Source organism: Octopus bimaculoides, chromosome 2 (genome assembly GCF_046866305.1).
Source record: "Octopus bimaculoides isolate indiv1 chromosome 2, ASM4686630v1, whole genome shotgun sequence".
Classification (NCBI taxonomy): Eukaryota; Metazoa; Mollusca; class Cephalopoda; order Octopoda; family Octopodidae; genus Octopus; species Octopus bimaculoides.
Window position 1 is genome coordinate 54,143,003 of NC_142929.1, and position 20,788 is coordinate 54,163,790.

At 32.6% G+C, this 20,788-nt stretch overlaps 1 protein-coding gene across 2 annotated transcripts; it reads left to right on the forward strand.

Moving 5' to 3' along the window:
• Nucleotides 1-301: 301 nt before the first annotated feature.
• On the forward strand, nucleotides 302-12,676 carry LOC106871635 (uncharacterized). 2 transcript variants are annotated; one of them, XM_089345702.1, is made up of 3 exons: nucleotides 302-1,994; nucleotides 10,161-10,275; nucleotides 11,609-12,676. In XM_089345702.1, exons 1-2 carry the CDS (start codon nucleotides 665-667, stop codon nucleotides 10,235-10,237), a joined length of 1,407 nt encoding a protein of 468 aa, XP_089201828.1. In that variant the 5' UTR covers nucleotides 302-664; the 3' UTR covers nucleotides 10,238-10,275; nucleotides 11,609-12,676. The 2 variants fall into 2 exon arrangements, 1 of the variants encoding a protein (XP_089201828.1); XR_016239102.1 differs by lacking the exon at nucleotides 302-1,994 and adding an exon at nucleotides 5,880-8,103 and having other exon boundaries at nucleotides 11,609-11,728.
• The last annotated feature ends 8,112 nt before the right edge of the window (nucleotides 12,677-20,788 follow it).

Below are 20,788 nucleotides of genomic sequence, written 5' to 3' on the forward strand. Positions count from 1 at the left end.
GCATATGTGTGTGTGTGTGTGTTTATTTAAAAGAGAATTAGGCAGTGGTATAGAAAAAGAGTGAGAGGGTGAGTAAATGGAAGAGAATATTAACAGAGAAAGAGAGGGGGAAAGAGTAAGGGTGAGAGTTGCGATTTTGAAAGAGAAGGGGGAAAAGAAACATAATAAAAGCATTAGAGTGAAGAGAGAAGGGGAGAGAAAGAGTAACATACTAGTAGAGAGGAGTGATGAAAATGATGGCACCACCCACAGTAGGCGTGGTTTACTGATTAAAATTTGAGGAACGCTCATCACAACATTTACTTCATACGTTGCTTCTCAGCGAAGAAGCTTGCCACGCAACGACTAGACAAGCACTATATATATATAAACATATACGCTAACAATTACGTACTAAATTTTACTATGTGCTGCTAATGATTAGAACTATTTAACGTCAAATCTGTTAACCGAGGAAAAGGAATATATACACAATAAATATATATATGTATATTATATATATTTGAAAAAAAAAACACCAGTTGTAATATATGTTTCTACATACATGCATGTCTGAGCGTATGTTTACAAGCGAAAACAGATAATTTCTCATAGATAGGATTTGATATCTTATCTATATGGAAATTTTGACAACTTTATTTTCTTGTTGGTGATTATTTAAACTATGAAGCTAATGGAAGGTGAATGCATTTATACTCCGGCCAGACCTAGCGGTCAGTTACCGACACATAATCGCAGAATGCCACAAACTTTTATCAATACGGGCTCTAGCAGCGGGACTCGCCTTGCTGCTCAAATTTTGGATCCTCACAGGTTGTCAAAGGCTCGCCGAAAACTTTTCGTTGGTGATTCTGTACCATCATCGGAATTGAGTGGTCCGTTTGGGAAGACTGTGACGGCAGCGGCATCTGCAGAGGAGTCCGAAGTCTGCCAACGATTATTAGAAGCATGCCAAAACAAATGGAACTTCGATTTGGTTAATTGTGTGCCTCTGAAAGGTCGTTACGAATGGGAAAAAGTGGAACCAGAAAATGTACCAAGATTCTATTCGAAACCTTATACCAACCCCAAACGTCGTTCTCCAAATATGGTTGCCAATGGAAGTTACAGTAGAAAACGATTCGGGGAAGACGGCCAGTCTAACGAAAGTACTACTAGCTGCCCTCCTAGCATGGATATTACAGTGCTTACTAAACTGAACAGCGACAACAACAGAAACAACAATATTATAGCTACCAACAATACTAAAGGTTGTGATCCCAATGATATTTATAATGTCCCTACTGCGTCTATCTCAACTTCCGCAACTTTTGAACTGGAAATTACCAACGATAAACAACAGAATATTATTTCTGACGTGTGTAATGACAACCTAACACACAGCAGTACTTATTACGGTTGTCGTAATCGTAGTAGCAGTAGTAGTAGTAGTAATAATAATAATAATAATAATAATAATAATATGGGTAGTAGTAGTAGTAGTAGTAGTATGTCGTCGACGACTAGCCGTGATGGTTTACTACAGAGGGGTAAGTCACCTCTGATGTGTTTTACAGCTCCCGTGAAAAACGTAAACACTAGTAACCTATATGGATCTCATGAACAAGACTGTAATAATGATAATAATATTAACATCAACAACAACAACAATAATAATGTTTTCTCTGAAAAGTCTGACACTTGTGATACACTAACCAATATACTCGGAGAACAGCTGGATAATAAACAACGTTCGAATTTAACGGCGATCGATAACAAGGCCACCGTTTCATTGCCGTCGTTATCATCATCATCATCATCATCATCCCCTTCTTACTCTTCATCAGCACCATCATCACCATCGTCATTATCACCACCATCCTCATCACCACTATCCTCGTATTCTTCTTCTGCATTACCTGTATCATCATCATCATCATCATCAACAACAAAATCTTACTCTATGGAAACACTTAATGAGACGAAAACGTCGCCAAAACAAACCAAGATAGTCGGTAAGTCGAATTTTAATTTAATTAATTTATTATTATTGTTGATGTTGATTATAATTTATGAAAATTGCTTGTATTATTGTATCGACCTGAAGGGATAAAATAAAAATTCAAAATAAATTGGCCACACAGTAAGATTTAAAACCAGAACGTAAAAAGGCCGGAACAGGCATCGCAATGTATTTTGTCCGACGTTCTTATAGTTGTTTCAATGCGTGAAAGTGTCCAGTGTTAAGCTCGTAGATTCATGTAAATGTATATAAATGTATAAATTTGGTATTTATAAATTTGGTACTTGCGAATGTATATAAACAAAATCATTCTAATTGCTGCTTGCCTGTTTGAAACACGAACCACTTACCAGTAAATTACTGTTTTTCTGTTATTAATCAACATACGCTTCACAGACAGACGGACAGATATAGGGTTCTATTCCTCGTTTTGCTTCAATACCATACCCACCCACTTTATATATAGATTGATGTCATGGATTACCTATTGCAGATACTCACGCGCACACCACCCTTCTCCATGAAAAGTGAAGGGAACAGTCCTTCCCCACACACCACCACCATCTGGTCTATCTGTTAACAGTTCATGTACGACACAACGAAGGTCAATCGTTTTCGTTCAACCTATTCGATTATGCTTGATTAATATCTATCTATCTCCGATTAATTAATATCCTACCGTCCTAGAAAAAAAAAAATTGAAGGGTTTTATAAAAGAAAACAAAAACGGCATTGAATTATACGTCGCAGTATGGCTGGTGCACTTACGGAAAAGACAGAATGGCCCCAGCTGTAGTAGTAGTAGTATCGTCGAGGAAATCCCGTTAGCAGAAAATTAAAACATTGATACCCGTCTCAGGAAAATAACATCCTAGATGAAATAATTGCATAAAAAATTAAAAAAAAAACTACTGGTGTGTTTTTAAACGTAACCATTACGTTTTGGTTTTGTTGTTGTTGTTGTAATCGTGCAGACATTTAAGGCATTTTTCAAGGTGGTGTTTTTTTTTTTAATGGAATCGAGCTCTTGGATTTAATGAATTTCATTTTATAAATATATATATATTTTTTAAAATTGCTAGTTTACCTTTTCAAAATTAATATAAATTACATGAAATTCTCGCTTTAAGAATATATAGGCTTGTGTACACACACACACACACACACACACACATATATATGCGTACAGCCATACAGAGAAAGAGAGATAATTGTCTTATTGATATTACATTGCCAGCGTCTGCGACCCACCTTCCAAAGTTGATGTGGGCTAAAGCTATTTTCTGGAAAATATTTACAAGGGTTCCGTAACGAGCAAGCTAGCTTAGGAACCGCTGCCTTTTAGAGTATTCTCCCAGGTTTGACCAACTAACAACGTTTCAACATTTTCTACTACGGCAAAGTTGTGATTCGAAATAAACTTCGTTGCTATTTCTGGAAGGTCAACCTTCCACGTAGAGGTTCCTTCTTTGGCATTATATGTTTCAGGGAAAGGAGTAATGACTAGGTGTAGTACTGTTGTTCTTTCCCCTTCTTTCTTTCTCGTTTCCTATACCTCTCTTTTTCTCTTTCCCTCTGTTTCACTCGCACACAACACACACACACATTGTATTCTATGACATCTGATTGTGTGCGTGTGTTTGCTTGTGTGCATTATTTCGTTGTTGAAGATAGCATATATGAACGTAAAAACTCGAAAAGAAAAATAGCTACACATATATATATATATATATATATATATATATATATATATATATATAAAATTTAATAGAGTTTTGACGCTAATATCCATTATTATTATTGTGGAGATATCATAATATGAACATATATATATATATATATATGCATATGATAGACTTGAATGCAAAACATTTTGCTTATACAGATTACAATAATTAATGTTGATTATGCGTGTGTGTGTATGTGTATAGATATACACATAGATAGATAGATAGATAGATAGATAGATAGATATTTGAATGCAAAACATTGTGTGTATACAGATTACAATTTGTGTTGACTATGCGGGTGTTATATATATATATATATATATATATATATATATATATATATATATAAAATGATAGAGGCTTGAGTGCAAACAATTGTGTGTTACAGATTACAAACATACACACACATACGGGCCCCGCCTTTTCTCGGGCTAACAATTAATTGTACATTCTCGGGGCCTACGATTAATTATATAATATGCACACGTATACACGCAATTAAACAAAAATTGCATATATTGCTTGTGTATGTATGTTTGTGCATGCATTCATATATGTATTTATGCATGTTACTGATCGCAGTAGTGGAAGTAATTAGTCATATATATATACACACACACACACATATATACATTTTGTGTGTGGTTGTATGTACTGTCACACACACACACACACACACTACATTTTCTCTTCCATCCAAGGTTACTTTTTTTCTGTGTCATCCAGGCTTACAACTCGCCGTATGCACTATTCGTATAGTAAACATTGTAGTAGCATAGAGTAGTATACACACACACACACACACACACACACACACACACACACACACACACACACACACACACACACACATTTATTTATTCACGATCAAGTATCGTAAAGTTACATATATATATATTTATATAACCGATGATAATAATAATTGCTGATTATGATTTTCAAAACCTTGTTTTACTTTTTCGACTGGTAACGTCCTTTTATCGTCTCTATAGTAAATATTGCTAGCGAGTAGTTACTATTTTTTTTTAAATACCTAATATTCAAATTTCATCAATAATCCTTATTTATAGATTTTAAAAAGAAAAATAGATTTGCTTTTATTATTCGTTTTCTTCAAAAAGAAAATCGTTACTTTCGTTGAAAAGAATACTAAACTTGAGAAAAATACCGAAATTTGGGTCGCTTTTTATTTTGTGATGTTTTGCGTACTGTACTACTACTAAAAGCTTTCTTAGTTTCCACCACCACCACCACTACTACTACTACTACTACTACTGCTACTCGTATATGCGTGAGTAATATGTGTAAGAAAATCGTTTATGTTAAGCAATTTACTAAGTGCTACAACTTTGTCGTATTGGTTTTGTGTTTACAAGACCGAGGGGGGGGGGGAGCAGCATCCCGATATTCACAATAGTAGTAGTATTTTTTTCCCTAGTTCTAGACAGACACGCTGTGAAAATGGGAGCTTTTTGGATAGGTACAACTCCTCTGGCGCCGATATCATCGTTGAAATTATTAAAATTTTTTTAAAGCTATCTTGATTAATTAATAACTGCAAATATTTTTATGCTATGCATGTAGTTTTATTACTTAAAGTTATGCATGCAATCTGTATGCGCATGCATATTATGCATAAACACACACACACACACACTGAACGTATACACTCCAAATGTGTGCAAGTGCTGCTTAATATGTATAGTATGCGCGCACTATTTGCTAACACTATAATTATTGTGCGATACTTCAAATGCATTAATTGCAATAAGCAATGTAACGAATATATATATAGTGTGTGTGTGTGTGTGTGTGTGTGTGTGTGTGTGTGTGTGTGTGTGTAAAAATTAAAACTGGAATGGGATATTTGCAGTAAGAACTACAGAATACATATGGCGTCTATATAAACCCAAGGAATTAGAGAGAGGAAGGGAGTAAATGTGGATTAAGTTTGTTGTAGAGTGCCTGAGTGTGTGTGTGTGTGTTTGTGTGTAATGTCGAAAGAAAACGACAGAGTAGAACTGCAAAGGGGGTAAATGCGATAGAGTAAGAGTGCGACTGACTGACGTATCGTGTTAGACGCTAGTGCGTGATGGGCGGAGCTTATTTGGCTTGACTATAAATACAGAGCGAGCGCCCAGCCTGTTACTATTTAGTGACTTGTTCTCAAGCAGACTACTGCTCTCTTGCGACCCGTTATGAGCGTCACAGTCGAGACGAATTTAACGTTACTATTATCATTATTATCAATATTGCAATCGTCATCTTCACTCCGACTGTTGAACAACCTAACTGAAGGGAAACTAATGACTCTCAGTTTCTTTAAAGTTTTTGAGAAACTAAAACGGAATACTTATTCGTCGTGTTCGGCAAGTGATTTTAAGAATATAAGGCGTTAGTTAGTAAATAATAATACTTACTATATATGCCACCGTGGATTCCTTACCACAGTTCACATCATTAAACAGATACATCATCACATTTTAATTTACAACACCAAATTTTCATCGAAATTTTCTTTTTATTTCTGGAAACGATTGAACCAAACTACTTATAACGAGAAAATCACGAAAAGAAAAAAAACAAATTATTGGGAAAATTATCTTTCCCTCTTTCTCACGAATTCTGACTCATACACATATTCTGTGTTTATGTGTTTATAACAATATACACACCTACTGAATCACAAATTAACAGTACAACTTCGATTACTTTTATTTTCTCAATCTTTTTTTACAAACGGATCGGATATTAAAAAAAAGCAACTAAATTTAGATTTGGATTTTATCTTTTGTTATATAGTCAACAATTTTCCATCATTATTAAGGATTTATTTTTAAAGAAATATTCCAAGATGTCAAAGGTAGCAGTAAAACGCCCAGCTCAGTATTGCCTAACGTTCGACGATGACAACTGCAGACAGCCGCGCTTTGACAGTAATATTGCGACGGAGAGAGATACTACTGGCCGACAATACGACCACGATTTTAACAACAACATTTACAAAAAAGCTATCGAAGATTTGATAGTTGCGGAACTGAAAAAGAAACTCGAAGAGGAGGCACGCCGCTTTAAAAAGAAGTGGAACTATGATTTAACAGATCAAAAATTCCTGTCTGGTGACTATTGTTGGGAAGCAAAATCTGCCAAGTCCTTTCCGATATCTTACGCTAAGCATTGTTTTTATTCGTACTACGGAGCTCAGCCGCTGTACTTGAACATTGATGAGTCGGGGGTGGAACCTGACGACAATTTAAAAGCTTACGACGACAGCGATAGCGGAACTGTTACACCACAACAAACTACAACTGATGTACTGTCATCGAACGACGAAATAGCAACAGAAACTAATGATGCTCGATCACTTGGAAATCCTGTAACTACTATTTGTAACGAAAACGCGGAAAACGCTGATGGCTCCTTACGCTTAATACCTATAATTTGTTACAAACCCAGGGATTCAGAAGGCGATATTATTGATCGTCAAAGGCCAAACTGAGAAGCTTTGAACATAAGCTGCATTTCAACAAATTCTGTCCTGCTGAACATATTCTTGATAATATATATATATATATATATATATATATATATATATATATATATATATATATATATATATATACCGTCCACTGAAGAACTACGTCTCACACACACCTCTGTCCCTACCTCTTCGATTCTCCACCTCGATCACGTTTCAAATTGTATTTATTTCTATTTATTGATCATCATACAGCTATCATGCCTGAACTTTATCCAAATTTGTTTTCTTCGATGAAAAAGTTCATATTTATTTAATTTATTTGTGAATAACTTAGAGAGAGAGAGAAATAACAAACTCTTCGGACTTATTTTTAGGGCGAAATTCCACCCGCCTTTTCTGGAAAGCCTTCCACGATCTCAAAAAAAAAGAAAAGAAAAAGTAACTTGATGATGTGAGGGGTGGCTAAGCTTGTTTTGTCTTCTTGCCGTTTTTTCCCCTTCCTTCTTTCCTATGTGTGTAACTCGTTCGCTCCTTTTCTATAATATTGTGATAATGAGTTCAAAAGTGATCATGTACGAACAGTTTATATATACAGCCCGTTATCATAACTGCTCGATGTTGGCAGCAGGATTTTATTATCCGACTCACAAAAATATGTATCAAAATTGATCTCGTTTAAATAGAAAGAAACTAGACAAAACAAAACAAAACAAAAAGGCAACAAAACTTCGCTTGATTACAAATTAAAATATGCAGCACAAAAAAAAAATGATAGAGGAAAAATCCTTCTCTGTGGCTGCATATTAAAATTCTGATCTCTAGACTACATGTATAAAAATGGTCATATACAAGAAAAAAACAAAGATGATCGAAGTAAAAGATTCCCAACGGTTAGTATGTAATTATGTTTAAGTACTAACGCGCATGACTGCTGAAATTAACAATATTCTCACTCTGACACACACACTCACACACCCCTTTTATTACTCCGTGTATGTAAGCAAAAACATGGGTTGTTCAGCAAGTTGGTAGAAAAGTGTCTTATTAAAACGACTTTTCGTATATAGATTTGTATTTATTTATTCTTAAGATAAACTTACATGATTAGGTTTTTTTACTTCTCAATTTTCTTTTGATAGTTTCGACCTCGTCTTTTCGATTACTACCGCCAGCCTGTTATTGGGTACCAAATAGATATTTTCTCAGTTGATGCAATTTACATTATTATACAAATAATAACGGGTTAAGATACACTCCTTCCGACTAAAATACATTAATCACATCATAAATAAACATGTATTTTTATTTTAACATCTTGTTCTGCCGATTGTGTATTTCTCTTCAAAATTTCTTTTGTTTAAAATATTGCGAATGTTTCGTAAATTTGTAGATTTTCGTTCGGAACAAGCACTTATTTTGTTGTTTTCATTTTATATATGGATATTGTTTGCTTTATTGCTTTCTAAAGAACAGTTAGTCTAATAATAATAGTATAGTACAATCTGTCTAATCTTCGAAAAACAAAACTGCTTTTTCTGAAACTTTTCGATAATTACAAATGCCAGAAAATGTTCGTAACCAGAATGTTTAACGCGAGTGTGTGTCAGGGATAGAGAAAGATGTGCGTGTGTGTAAAAGACAACAAATTTGGAGGGAGGCGGGGGCTTAATGTCAGTTGACAGCAACGTACTTCCTTGTAACTAATTTAAGGGGGTCAGACCTTGTTATATATATAGTTTTACACTGATTCTACACGAGTTTACCCTTTCAATAGTACAAGTTGTCTGTGGAATACTCGGCCACTTGCACTAATGTTGTTATATAATTCAATGAGTACGTTCAGTTGTTCGAACAACTGCAGTGCTTTATCATCGAAACTTGACGACTAAAATACATCGTACATAAACCCCTAAATTGATATTTTAGCAACAGCAATAGTTACTATTGTGATGTGGGAAGCTGTTTGTGTGTGCCTGTGCGTAATTTTCCAGACCTTGCCTCCTTTCCTTGTGCACACACACAACATAATAAACACACATCTGGAACCGATGGAGGTTGTGATGAAGTAATCAGGCTATATAATAATAACTGTGTGTACTAAACATGATTTGAGGTGGGAGGGAAAATTTGTATTAAGAATTTTGTTGAATTTAAATACTTGTTTTTTTTTTTTTTTTTTAAAGTACGTCAACTAGTTTATATTACGTACTCAACAAATATTGTGTTCTATAAAGGCCATTTGTAAAACAACAGATTTACGACAGATTTTATCAATATGTGAAATACGTGTTTGTATCTATCTTCACAGCTCATTCCTGTTGAGGTTCTTTATTGGAATCGACGAAATTCTTTCTAAAAATGTGAAGCTTTATGCTTAAATTGGAACCTTATTATTGTTAACAGAATTGTTAAACCGTCGGACAAAAATATTTAGAAGCATTTCGACTTATTTTTACGATCTGAGTTCAAACCCCGCCGAAGTTGACATTTTATCCTTTCGAGGTCGGTGAAATACAGTAGTGGTACCAAACAAACAACCCAGTTCATGTAACTCGACCTTCCTCTAAATTTCTGTCTGGCCTTGTACCCAAACTTTTAAACCACAATTGTATGTGATATGATGTGTATGTGTTATTCCAAGCTAACCAACCAACCTCTTTTCATCGCTGCTCTCTCAATTTTCGTCTCTCTCATTTTTTGGATGAGATTCTTGGTTCGTTCCTCGTATCCCTCCAATTCTCTCTCGCAGCGTGGATATATCCTAAATGCGCGCGCGCTTCTTTCTCTCCATCGCTTCTCTTCTGTTGTTAATCCAAACAATCTCCCCTCTTTTTACAGAAGAAAAAAAAATTTGTATTGTGTAACAGAAATATTCTTGATTTATTTTACTGCAAGTTTAGTAAAAAAAAAAAATTAAAAGTAGACACTTTTTTTAACTTTTTTGCAGATTATATGCCTCACCGAAAGCGAACGCTATCTTATTGCCACACTGGAAACAAAGAAAAAAAATTAAGGAAAGAATAAAAAAAAAAATCAACCCCCATATTGCTGTAACAATCAACGTGAGTTTTATTTGTTTTATAAAGCATTCGAGTTCTTTTAGCTGCTTTGCCCGATCTCCGGGTGGCGGTGGGAGGATGCGATAATCTTAGTTTAGTTATCTCCCTTGGCATTAATAATGTGTGTTTCATATTACCGTGTGTAGAATAGATGTACGACTGCTGCTGAGTTTTTTTAGAGCCACGTAAAATTGTCTCCCGTCTGCTTCCAGCGTAGTGGTTTTTTTTTTTTTTAGCTACTACTAAAGTAGTAATTAATTCTGGATATACAGAGCAAAATATAGGAGATACGATAAACATAAGCTCAAGTTTATTATATATATATATCCTTTGTTCTTTCGACGTTTCACCGTTGAACTCTTCATTGAATGCCTTAACCTCAACAGGTCACCAGAGGGGTGGGCACTATATTTGTTACATTATGTTTATAGCCAAAACGCTAACAAATAAAATGCTTGTATAATATAAACTATCTTTCATAAGACGGACTAATTAGATCCTAGATCCTGCGTGTATTCGCATACAACAAACATTCAATTCCTTTTACAAGTACATAGAGATACTTCCAAGCTAAAAGGAATCCTCGTAAAAGCGTGAATGCTGAAATTCCGTATGAAATATCGTTATCGCGAGATTTTATTTATGTAGTCTTATTATCTCCCTTAGTTTTCCAGAAAGTTATTTCTACTTGTTTCAGATTAATGTATAAATGCGTATTGTATCGTGTTGTATAAATATACAGTATAGTGTAGTGTGTAATTTATATTATGAGAGAGAAATATACATAGGTACAATATAGTCGATGCAAAATCTAACTCCATAGGTTTTTTTTACATATAGTCTCAATGTAAAATGTACGTAATGTTTTTCTCTATTAAAACTAAAAGATCTTTCTCGATTCGGAGATCTTTTAGAAATTAATCTAGAGATCGTATAATAAGAATAATCTACATTATAATAGAGTTTATATTATATAATATAAATTTTTCTATGAGGTTGTACAGGTGGGAAAACTTCTCATGTCATCAGTTTTCCTAGACAATTTAGCTACGATATACCTACACAACCGTTTTCTCCCCACAAACAACAGTCCAACTTTATTTCCGTCTAACTTTCAGAAAAATGAAATTTCCCATGAAAACGCTTCAGATTGTATGTAAATAGATTCGAGATTGTACTGGACTTAGCAGGGCGGGGACGGCACTGTATGTATGTGTATGTATGGCCTTGGTTACCTAGTAAAATAATTCATATCATAGTTTGTCTGTCTTAATTGCCTTTAAATTTTGCATTTTTGAATATTTATTTATTTATTTATATATTTTTTTTATTGCAGTTATTTCACAGAATGAACTCACGCAAGCAATAAAACAATACGTATATACAAGGACACTTCGTGACAAAATGGAAAGTTGCATCCTGAAAAATTTTCAAGTACAAAGAAGACTATATTTATATATGTATATAATATTAATATCCTGGTTGAGAAACCAGACTGTTCTTTCCACTCTATGGTGCTTTTATGGCAGCACAAAAGTTACTGATGATAACATTAATACATATGTAATTTTAAAGGCTGCGAAGAGACTATGAAATAAGAAATGTTGGAAGAAAAGGCAAAATTTGTTCAACTCGTATAGCTGGAAAAAACATTCACTCTCCTCCCGCCTTGCTTGGACGAGTGTGTGATTCCTTTGCAGAGAAACTTGAGAAAAAGCTATTTAAAATAATTGAGTGAAATCATCTGTTATCCTCCTCTGGTATTCAGATTATTCTGTCGAATATATAATATACTTCAAATCATGTATTAAGGTTCGAGATTTCAGTGATGATCATTTATTTTAAAGAATGACATTGTAGGATTGGTGTAAATGGCCGGACCTGGCTCATTTGAATGAACACAGGTAGAATAATTTGAGCCAGATATGTCCTGATTCTAAATGCTAAAAAGGGTTAAGGAATCCCAAGTTGCTTGCATCATTTCCCCTCGCATCCCAGTCTTTTGTGGTTTTTATAAAGATCTCTCTCTACATTGATTTATTAATTTAAAATATTGAACTGGAGGTTTAGGTTCAAAGAATATATTATATTATTAGATATAGGAGAGTATGAAAGTTTGTCTGTTTTATGTGCATGTGTGTATGTATACAAGTGTGAAATTTTCATTCAACTGTTGCATTCCCTTTTTTTTTTATTTTTTAAATGAAATGACAAAAATCAATCACATCATTAAATTTATATTTTTATATTTAAATATCATTCTTATATAAAAACAATAACTGACAAAAAAAAAAGTTAAGGTAGAAAGAACAATTCAATCTTAATGTGATAATATTTTGCTGTTGCAGAAATCACTTCAGGGAATCAACGTATGTTTTTTATACCAATATAATAATAATTAAAATTTAATGGTTTTGTTATGAAGAAAATCTGCAAACATCAAAGTAGTGTTAAAAAATGCTTATGTGTTGTGTAGTTTAATTCTGATAAAAAAACGAAAAAAATTAAAGTTAGCTAAGTTAGCTTTAAGTTAACGGTCAACGGTCCAGCATTGAACAATATAAAAATATTTTTCCACAGTCCTTTTATGCTTGATGTACGATTTGCTGGGACCAAGAAGGAAAAACATTAATTTTGTATTATCTATTTTTAATTAACTTCAACTTAGAACCCATAAATTGTAATTAAATCTTGCTGCTAAAAGAATCTACATTTGAAAAATGAAAGAAAATCTTGAATAGATTTTTTTTTTTCCCTCTTCAAAAATTTTTTGTCTTTGGCTAGTTTTTTTTTTTTTTTTTTTTTATTGTAGCATTTGTGTCTGTGTGTGTGTGTGTAACAGAGTAGGCAGCATATCTAGTTTGACTGCAACAAGATTGTGGGTGTGAATGGGAACTGTATCATTCAAAATATTACTTTTAAGTGTGAATAGAAAAAAAGCAAAGTATTAAAGCATTTTAAGAAGCTGCTTACTGCAAAAATTACATTGCTTCTAATGAATGTGGTACACAAAAATAAAATGAATCATGATTAGAATTGTATTATTTATTTTTCACAGATTTTTTTCAAAATTCTCTTTCATAAATAATAATTTTCAAAGGTACATATAATTATTATTTATTTATATATTTAAAAACAGAAAAATTATTAACATTAAAAATGAGTTAGAAATAGACAAAAAAAAAATATATTTTTCAATGAATCTAATTAATATATAATACTTATTTATAGATTGAGTATTCTTAAAAATTCTGTGATAAGGCTTAAGTGATCTCGAGAATCTTATGATCGATCCCATTAAAATTTAAACAGTTGGATCAGTGCGATGTTTGAAAAAGAAAATTGTGTTTGCATATATTATACATATATATTATATACATGTGTGTGTAATATATATTGTATATATATATATATATAGTGTGTGTGTGTGGTTATGTATATATTATTACTGCTGCCAATATGTTTTTGATTTGCTCCATTTCATTAATTAATATGCTCATACAAAAAAAATTCTTTTGGTTTAGATAAATAAATGAATGGATTCTTTTTGCATTTCTAAATGTGCATAGAATAAAAAGTTGTATCATACAGAGAGAAAAATACGGATTTGCACTGTTTAGGTGTAACAAAAAACCCTTCATAATTTCTCTTTATAATAATAATAATAATAATAATAGCTATGACTTAATAAGTGAACAAGCTTATGTAAAGAAGATAATGACTCGTTTTTCATTAATTATATATATATACAACAAATTTTCATTCAATTAAACAGGTTTTTTTCAGGAGTAGCAAGTTTTTATTTAGATTTAATAACCTTTTTTTTTTTTTTTTTTTTTTTTTACAAGTGGCATCTTGGCAGCAGTATTTTTTTACATTGTTAGCTTTTAGTAATGGGGGTAAATTATTAAAATAGTTTTAAATATTTTGACAAATGCAATTTTTTTATTATATAAAATAATAAATGCTGCTGTTTATTTTTGTTCTTTGAGCCTTACATGTTCAATTTGACTTTATGTGTGAACTCGTGAAGATTTGATCTCCATCTTAAGAAAATCTTATGAGCTTTACAAAAAATATGAAAATATATTTTTCTTTGTTGAATTATTTTATTTATGCATGTGAAAAATAATGAACATATTTGTACATAATTTATATTTTCAATTTCTCATTTAATGGATAGAAAAAAAAAAAACTCTACAACAGTAAAAATACATACACTTTACTTTCTTTGTCAGTTACATCAGAATGTCGAACGAAGCCAAGTTCACAATTTATTGACAAATATTTTTCCCTTTTCTTTTCTTCAAACCTTTTCCTTCCATTACCTATGAAAAATCTTTTCTTGACTTCTTTCTTCCTTCCTTCAAGATATTTTCCTTCATATTTTAAACACACTTGCACAAAAAAATCATCTCTGCATGTGCATACACGTGCACACATGCAAACACACAGACAGACACGCACACGAATGAACGAACACGCATATATACAACACACTAAGCATAATTCAGATGGTGTCATATCCATCTCATTAAGTGTGTACAAAAATGTCCATAAAATTATTAAATTGAAAAATCTATTTATTTATTTAAAAATATATTGTTAAATTTTTTTTATGTGTAAATTATATTGAAAAAGTAATTATGAAGAAAATTTGGAAAAGAAACACATTGAATGAAAATGTAATAAATATTATTATATTGTTTAATCTGTTTGTTCTTGTTTGTCTATAACAACAATTTTTATAATCCCTATTCCACAGTTATATACCAAGAAGTAAAATTGGTATTTTCTGTGAGTAAAGTTGCCTCGATAAACTTGACTTGACTTTTAATAATAATATCTCAAACAAAAATAGTTTCAAACATGATAACATTCTTCATGTTTCTTGCATCATAAAAAGTTTGGTGTATAAAAAAAAAAACTGCTTTATGAAGTTTGGAGGTTATTGAAATTTTGAATGGATAATAATATATCTGATATGCACAGTAGAAGGGTTTTAAAATGGTTTTTTATTGATTAATTAGTTGCCAAGTGTGAGGCAGCTTGCTTTTCATCTGACCCTTCCACAAGAATGTTGATTTGTGCCTAGAACTTTTTCTCCAATAAAATGGTCAATTAATTCTCACAAAAAATGTTGAGTGCAAAGCACTTCCTCTACACAGTGTGGTTAATATGAGAAAGGCAAGATTATCATTGATTCATCAGTGTTGTTTGGACCTTGGGGAATTGAAGGGTATAAAATATAGATGTACAGTAATTACTCGCCATGTCGCACCCTCAGTATATCGTGGATATATGTAAATTTATATTGCAGACTCATCATCAGTATATCCATGGGTTTCTGAGCTTCGTCTTTCCTTTGCTTCTCTGCTCGTTTGTTGTCACCCTTCCTTTCGTGATAAGTACCTGGCTGGTCCTTGCTAGTCCAGTAGTAATGCTCGTTCACAGGAAGAATAATTTTTTCTATATAAGCAAGCCATGCAAAAAGCTTAAATTAATTTCCATAAACATCATCGTCGTTTAACGTCCGCTTTCCATGCTAGCATGGGTTGGACAATTTGACTTGAGGACTGGTGAACCAGATGGCTTACTAGGCTCCCAAACTAATTTGGCAGAGTTTCTACAGCTGGATGCCCTTCCTAATGCCAACCATTCTGGGAGTGTAGTGGGTGAAAAAGTGGAAAACCATTAATAGACTCGAGAGCTGAGGACCTTCATTTGGGGATTTTATTCCTCACTGCAAGTGGGGAGAGAGGATAACTGCAATTTCTAGAGCTCAACCAAGAAATGAATTGAAGTTAATGAGGAAATAGTTGCAGTAAAACAGCTTAATACAAGATGGAGCAGCTGCTGCTGCAAGGATCATAATTTCTGTTGCAAAACAAGTAGATAGAGCAGTAATTTGTTTCACTTTTAAACATGTCAGTATGAAAGTTCTTCACCTCCAGAACATGAATGGGGGTACTAATTGCCAGGTCTTGCCAAACAAAATCCTTAAATTACAGAAGTTTGCAAATACTTTCTGTTAATCAAAAGGTAACTGCAGCCTGTTGGACTTTCTGAATATGGCACACCAAAAAAAGAAAAAAAAACGCTACTTTGATTTTTTTTTTTTTTTTTTTTTTTTTTTTTTGTGTGCAATGCAACCCACCTGCTGATGAGCCATGTCTCATGCAGACTACTTCTCAAGAATTATTGCCCATGCCTTCTTGCTCTACATCAATTTTTAAAAAAATTACATTGAAGGATATTGAAATAGAAGCAATTTTAATAAAATTCTGTTTTTGTGCAAAGGGTTGAGATATATAAAATGTCAACCATGCAAAAATTAAATGTGGGTGCTAATTGCCAGTTTTGCCAAACAAATAACAAAATCCTTAAATTCAAAAAGTATACGAAATACTTAGCATCAATTAAAGGGCAAACTTTCTGAATGGCACAACCAAATGGAAAAAACTAATTCAAATTTTATTTTTAGAATGTAGCCTGCTTGGTGACGAGTTGTCTCTCATGCAGACCACTTTTCAAGAATATTACCCATGCCTGCCTGCCTTGCTGTATATCAATTTTTTTTACTAAAATCTCTTTTTAGTGCAAAAGGGCTTGAGAGATATAAAAAAACAAAAAGGTTAGCCATACAAAAATAACTAACTGACAGTTAACTATTTTAAAATATTTTGCTCAATGGCCAATTTCAGAAACAATTTTATTCTGGAAAAATTAACAATAGAAAAATGCTTTGCTTAGTCAAAATATGAGCCATATCTAATGCGTCTCTGCTATCAATCAACAAGATTATTTAAGCCTTGTTGGCAAAAAAACTTATTGGCTTTGATGCTAAGAAATTTTTGAAAGCTGGTTCCACCTCTGGTTTGGACCTGAAAGTTTTATCACTTGAAAACGTGTTTAAATGCTGAAAAAAAATTGTAGTCAGTGGGTGAAAGAGCAGGAGAATAAGGGAGGATGTGGTAAAGTCTCATATCCCAAGTCTGTGAGTTTCTGCAGTGTCATTCTTACAACATGTAGCTTTGCATTATCATGGAGCAGAATTGGGCCATGCCAATTCACCAATGCAGGGTCTCATTTTTTTACAAGTGAACATGCATTTCAGCAAGTTGATTGCAGTAAACCTCTGCTAAAATTCCCTGATTGGCTTCCAGAAAGCTGTAATGGACACCAATTGCAGACCACCAGACAGTCACCGTAATTATTTGCTGATGCAACTTTGGCCTTGAGAAAATGTTTGAGGGACTCATCACGATCAAGCCATTGACCTTGATCGTTTACGGTTATCTTAGGATCTCCTTTTCATCACAAGAAAAGGATCATTGGTGTGAAACACCAAGAGCATTGAACACACTTCAAAACACCAAGTTTTTTGATTTTCATTGAGCTCATGTGGCACCCATTTATCGAGCTTTTCCACCTTTACCAATCTTCTGCAGATTGTATGAGACTGTTGCAATACCGACACCAAGCGCTTCAGATATATTTCTCTGACATTTTGACATGGGTTTTGTTCAACAATTGCTTTCAATTGTTCATTCATTGTCAAGACTGCATGACTGTCCTCTACCTTCTTCATCTTCAAGTCTCTCATCACCATTGTGGAATTTCTGAAACCGCCTTCGTACTGTGTGATCACTTGTGGACCCCTCTCCCCATGCTCTGTTGATGTTGGCAGTAGTTTGGGAGGCATTGTGCTGAAGCTTGAACTTGTGCAAGAAAAGTAAGTGATGGTCCTTTTTTGTCATGTTCAGTAATTAAGGACACCTATGCTTCAAGAATGTTTTCTGTCTGAAATAAGTAGAAAATTATTAAAGAGCATGCATCAATTATTAAAACTATGTTGAAATACCCTCAAAATATAATTAAAATACTATGGTAAAATTGTGTTTCAAAACACAACAATTAAGAGAGCAGCCATTATTTTCGGAACAGCCTAATATTTAGAAGCTGGAATGTAAAGAATTTCAGTGCTGAAGAAAATCAGCATTTCAAGCAGGAAATTAGCTAGAGCATTGAAACGGCCTTAAAAAAGTAATGACAAATCAGTCCTACTACACAATAATAATAAACACTACAAAATATAAATCTTATACACTGAAGTGACTATAGGAAGTATAAATAAAATGATTTTGACCATAGGAATGATTCATATTGCTGTTCATTAAGAAGGCATTGAGCTGGCAGAATCATTAGCACACTGGGCAAAATGCTTAGCAGCCTTCCATCCATCTTTATGTTCAGGGTTCAAATACCACCAAGATCATCTTTGCCTTTCATCCTACTCAAGGGTCAATAAAATAAGTACCAGCTGAGCACTGGGGTTGATATAATCAACTTGCCCTTTCCCTTGAAATGGCTGACCTTGTGCCAAAATTTGAAACCAAATATTTAATGTTATTAAGGTGGTGAACTGGTAAAATCGATAAGCTTATCAGAAAAAAAAAATGCCTAACAGGCCCTGTTAACACATGTTCTAATTTCAAATTCTGCTAATTTCAATTTTGTACTTCATCCCTTCATGGTCAATTCGGGGTTGATTAAAATAAAAGTACCAGTCAAGTCCTGGTTCGAAATAATTAACTGGCTCCTTCCCCTCAGAATTATTGACCTTGTGCCAAAATCAGAAAGAGTTTTTATTAATGTTGCTAAGATGGTGGGTGAGCTGGCAGAATCGTTACCACATCATGGACACTGAGGTTGATGTAAATTGATTTCCCCATTTCTTTAAAATTGCTGGCCTTGTGCCAAATTCTGAAACCATTATTATTATTGTTGTTGATGCTGCTAAGGTGGTAAGCTGGCAGAATCGTCATGCAAAAAAATGCTTTGTGGCATTTCATTCATCTTTACATTCCGAGTTCTAATTCCGACAAAATCAACTTTGCCTTACATCCTTGTGGGGTTGATAAAATAAGTACCAGTTGAACACCAGAGTTTATATAATTGACTTACTCTTTCCCCCGAAATTGCTGGCCTTGTGCCAAAATTTGAAACCATTATTGCTGCTGAACTAGGTCAATAGATAGAATCTTCAGAAGACTAGGGGAAAGTGTCTCGCAAGTATTTCTTCTGACTCTTTTACATTTGAGTTCAAATCCAGTCAAGTTGATTTTTGCTTTTCATCCTTTCAATGTTGATATAAAATGAAGTACACCCCAGATCAGTATTTGGTTTGGTATAATCAATTAAATCTTTCCCTCAAAATTAGTAACATTGATCTTATTAAATTAGCAGTAACTATTACTATTATTTTGAAGATATAAGGGCCAACTCAGAGCAACACTGAAAGCCTCTGGAATTGAGCTTAAATTGTTTGTAACATAAGCCCAAGATTGTACCAAGTGGCTATATTCCATCATCATCAACAAAAAACTTCAAAACCACCAGAAGTGAAAGACTCGACAAAATCAATCTCGACAATGCCATCAACTCTTCTATGCAAGAATTGGTCTACATAATCATCAATGTTATCACCATAAAGGAAGCGTTTAGCAAAGAAGAAACTAAGTTCTCTGATGAGATAAAGCTGACAACGAATTATTAGTACTGTTGCTGCTACTAGAACAGAAGTTAACAAGAGAAAGAATTGGGTGGAACTTGGCCAACAAAGTATCTTGTGATATTTATTTAAATACTTTTATGTTATATCAAGCTGAAGTTAAACTGGCTATCCCTTCTCTTTCAGAGATTGGTAAAAAAATCAACCCAGGCAAAGAGTGGGAACCTATTTTGGTGGGCCATTTTAGATTAGCTCTCAATAAAATGTGTGGCTTTGTGCTTCTATATAAGGTATCATCATGACTTATTTATTACTATTACTACTACTGTTACTTACAAGTTTGCTTTTTTTAGTTTATTGGTGAAAACAATATATATATATATATATATATATATAATATATATATAGATATATATATATATATATATATATATATATATATATATATATATATATATATATATATATATATATATATATATATATATATATATATATATATATATATATATATATATATATATTATATATATATACTATATATATATATATATATATATATATATATATATATATAGATATATATATATATATATATATATATTATATATATATATATATATATTATATATATATATATATATAGTATATATATATATATATATAATATATATATATATATATATATATATATATATATATATATATATATATATATATATATATATATATATATATATATATATAAGTATATATATGTATGTATGTGTATATATATATGGTTAACACAACCCCACTATTTACTGACTTATATATATATATATATATATATATATATATATATATATACATATATATATATATATATATATATATATATATATATATATACATATCTATATATATACATATATATGTATATATTATTATAAAATCTGGTAATTAGTCATATATTAATTAATATCGATTAATTATCAGTAGGCCAGCACATCTAAAGAATCA

Excerpts from the sequence above, each read along its gene's own strand:
- LOC106871635 (XM_089345702.1), top strand. The coding sequence starts at position 665 with ATGAAGCTAATGGAAGGTGAATGCATTTATACTCCGGCCAGACCTAGC. Across the intron at positions 1,995-10,160 it reads AAAACAAACCAAGATAGTCG|ATTATATGCCTCACCGAAAG; the intron begins GTAAGTCGAATT and ends ACTTTTTTGCAG.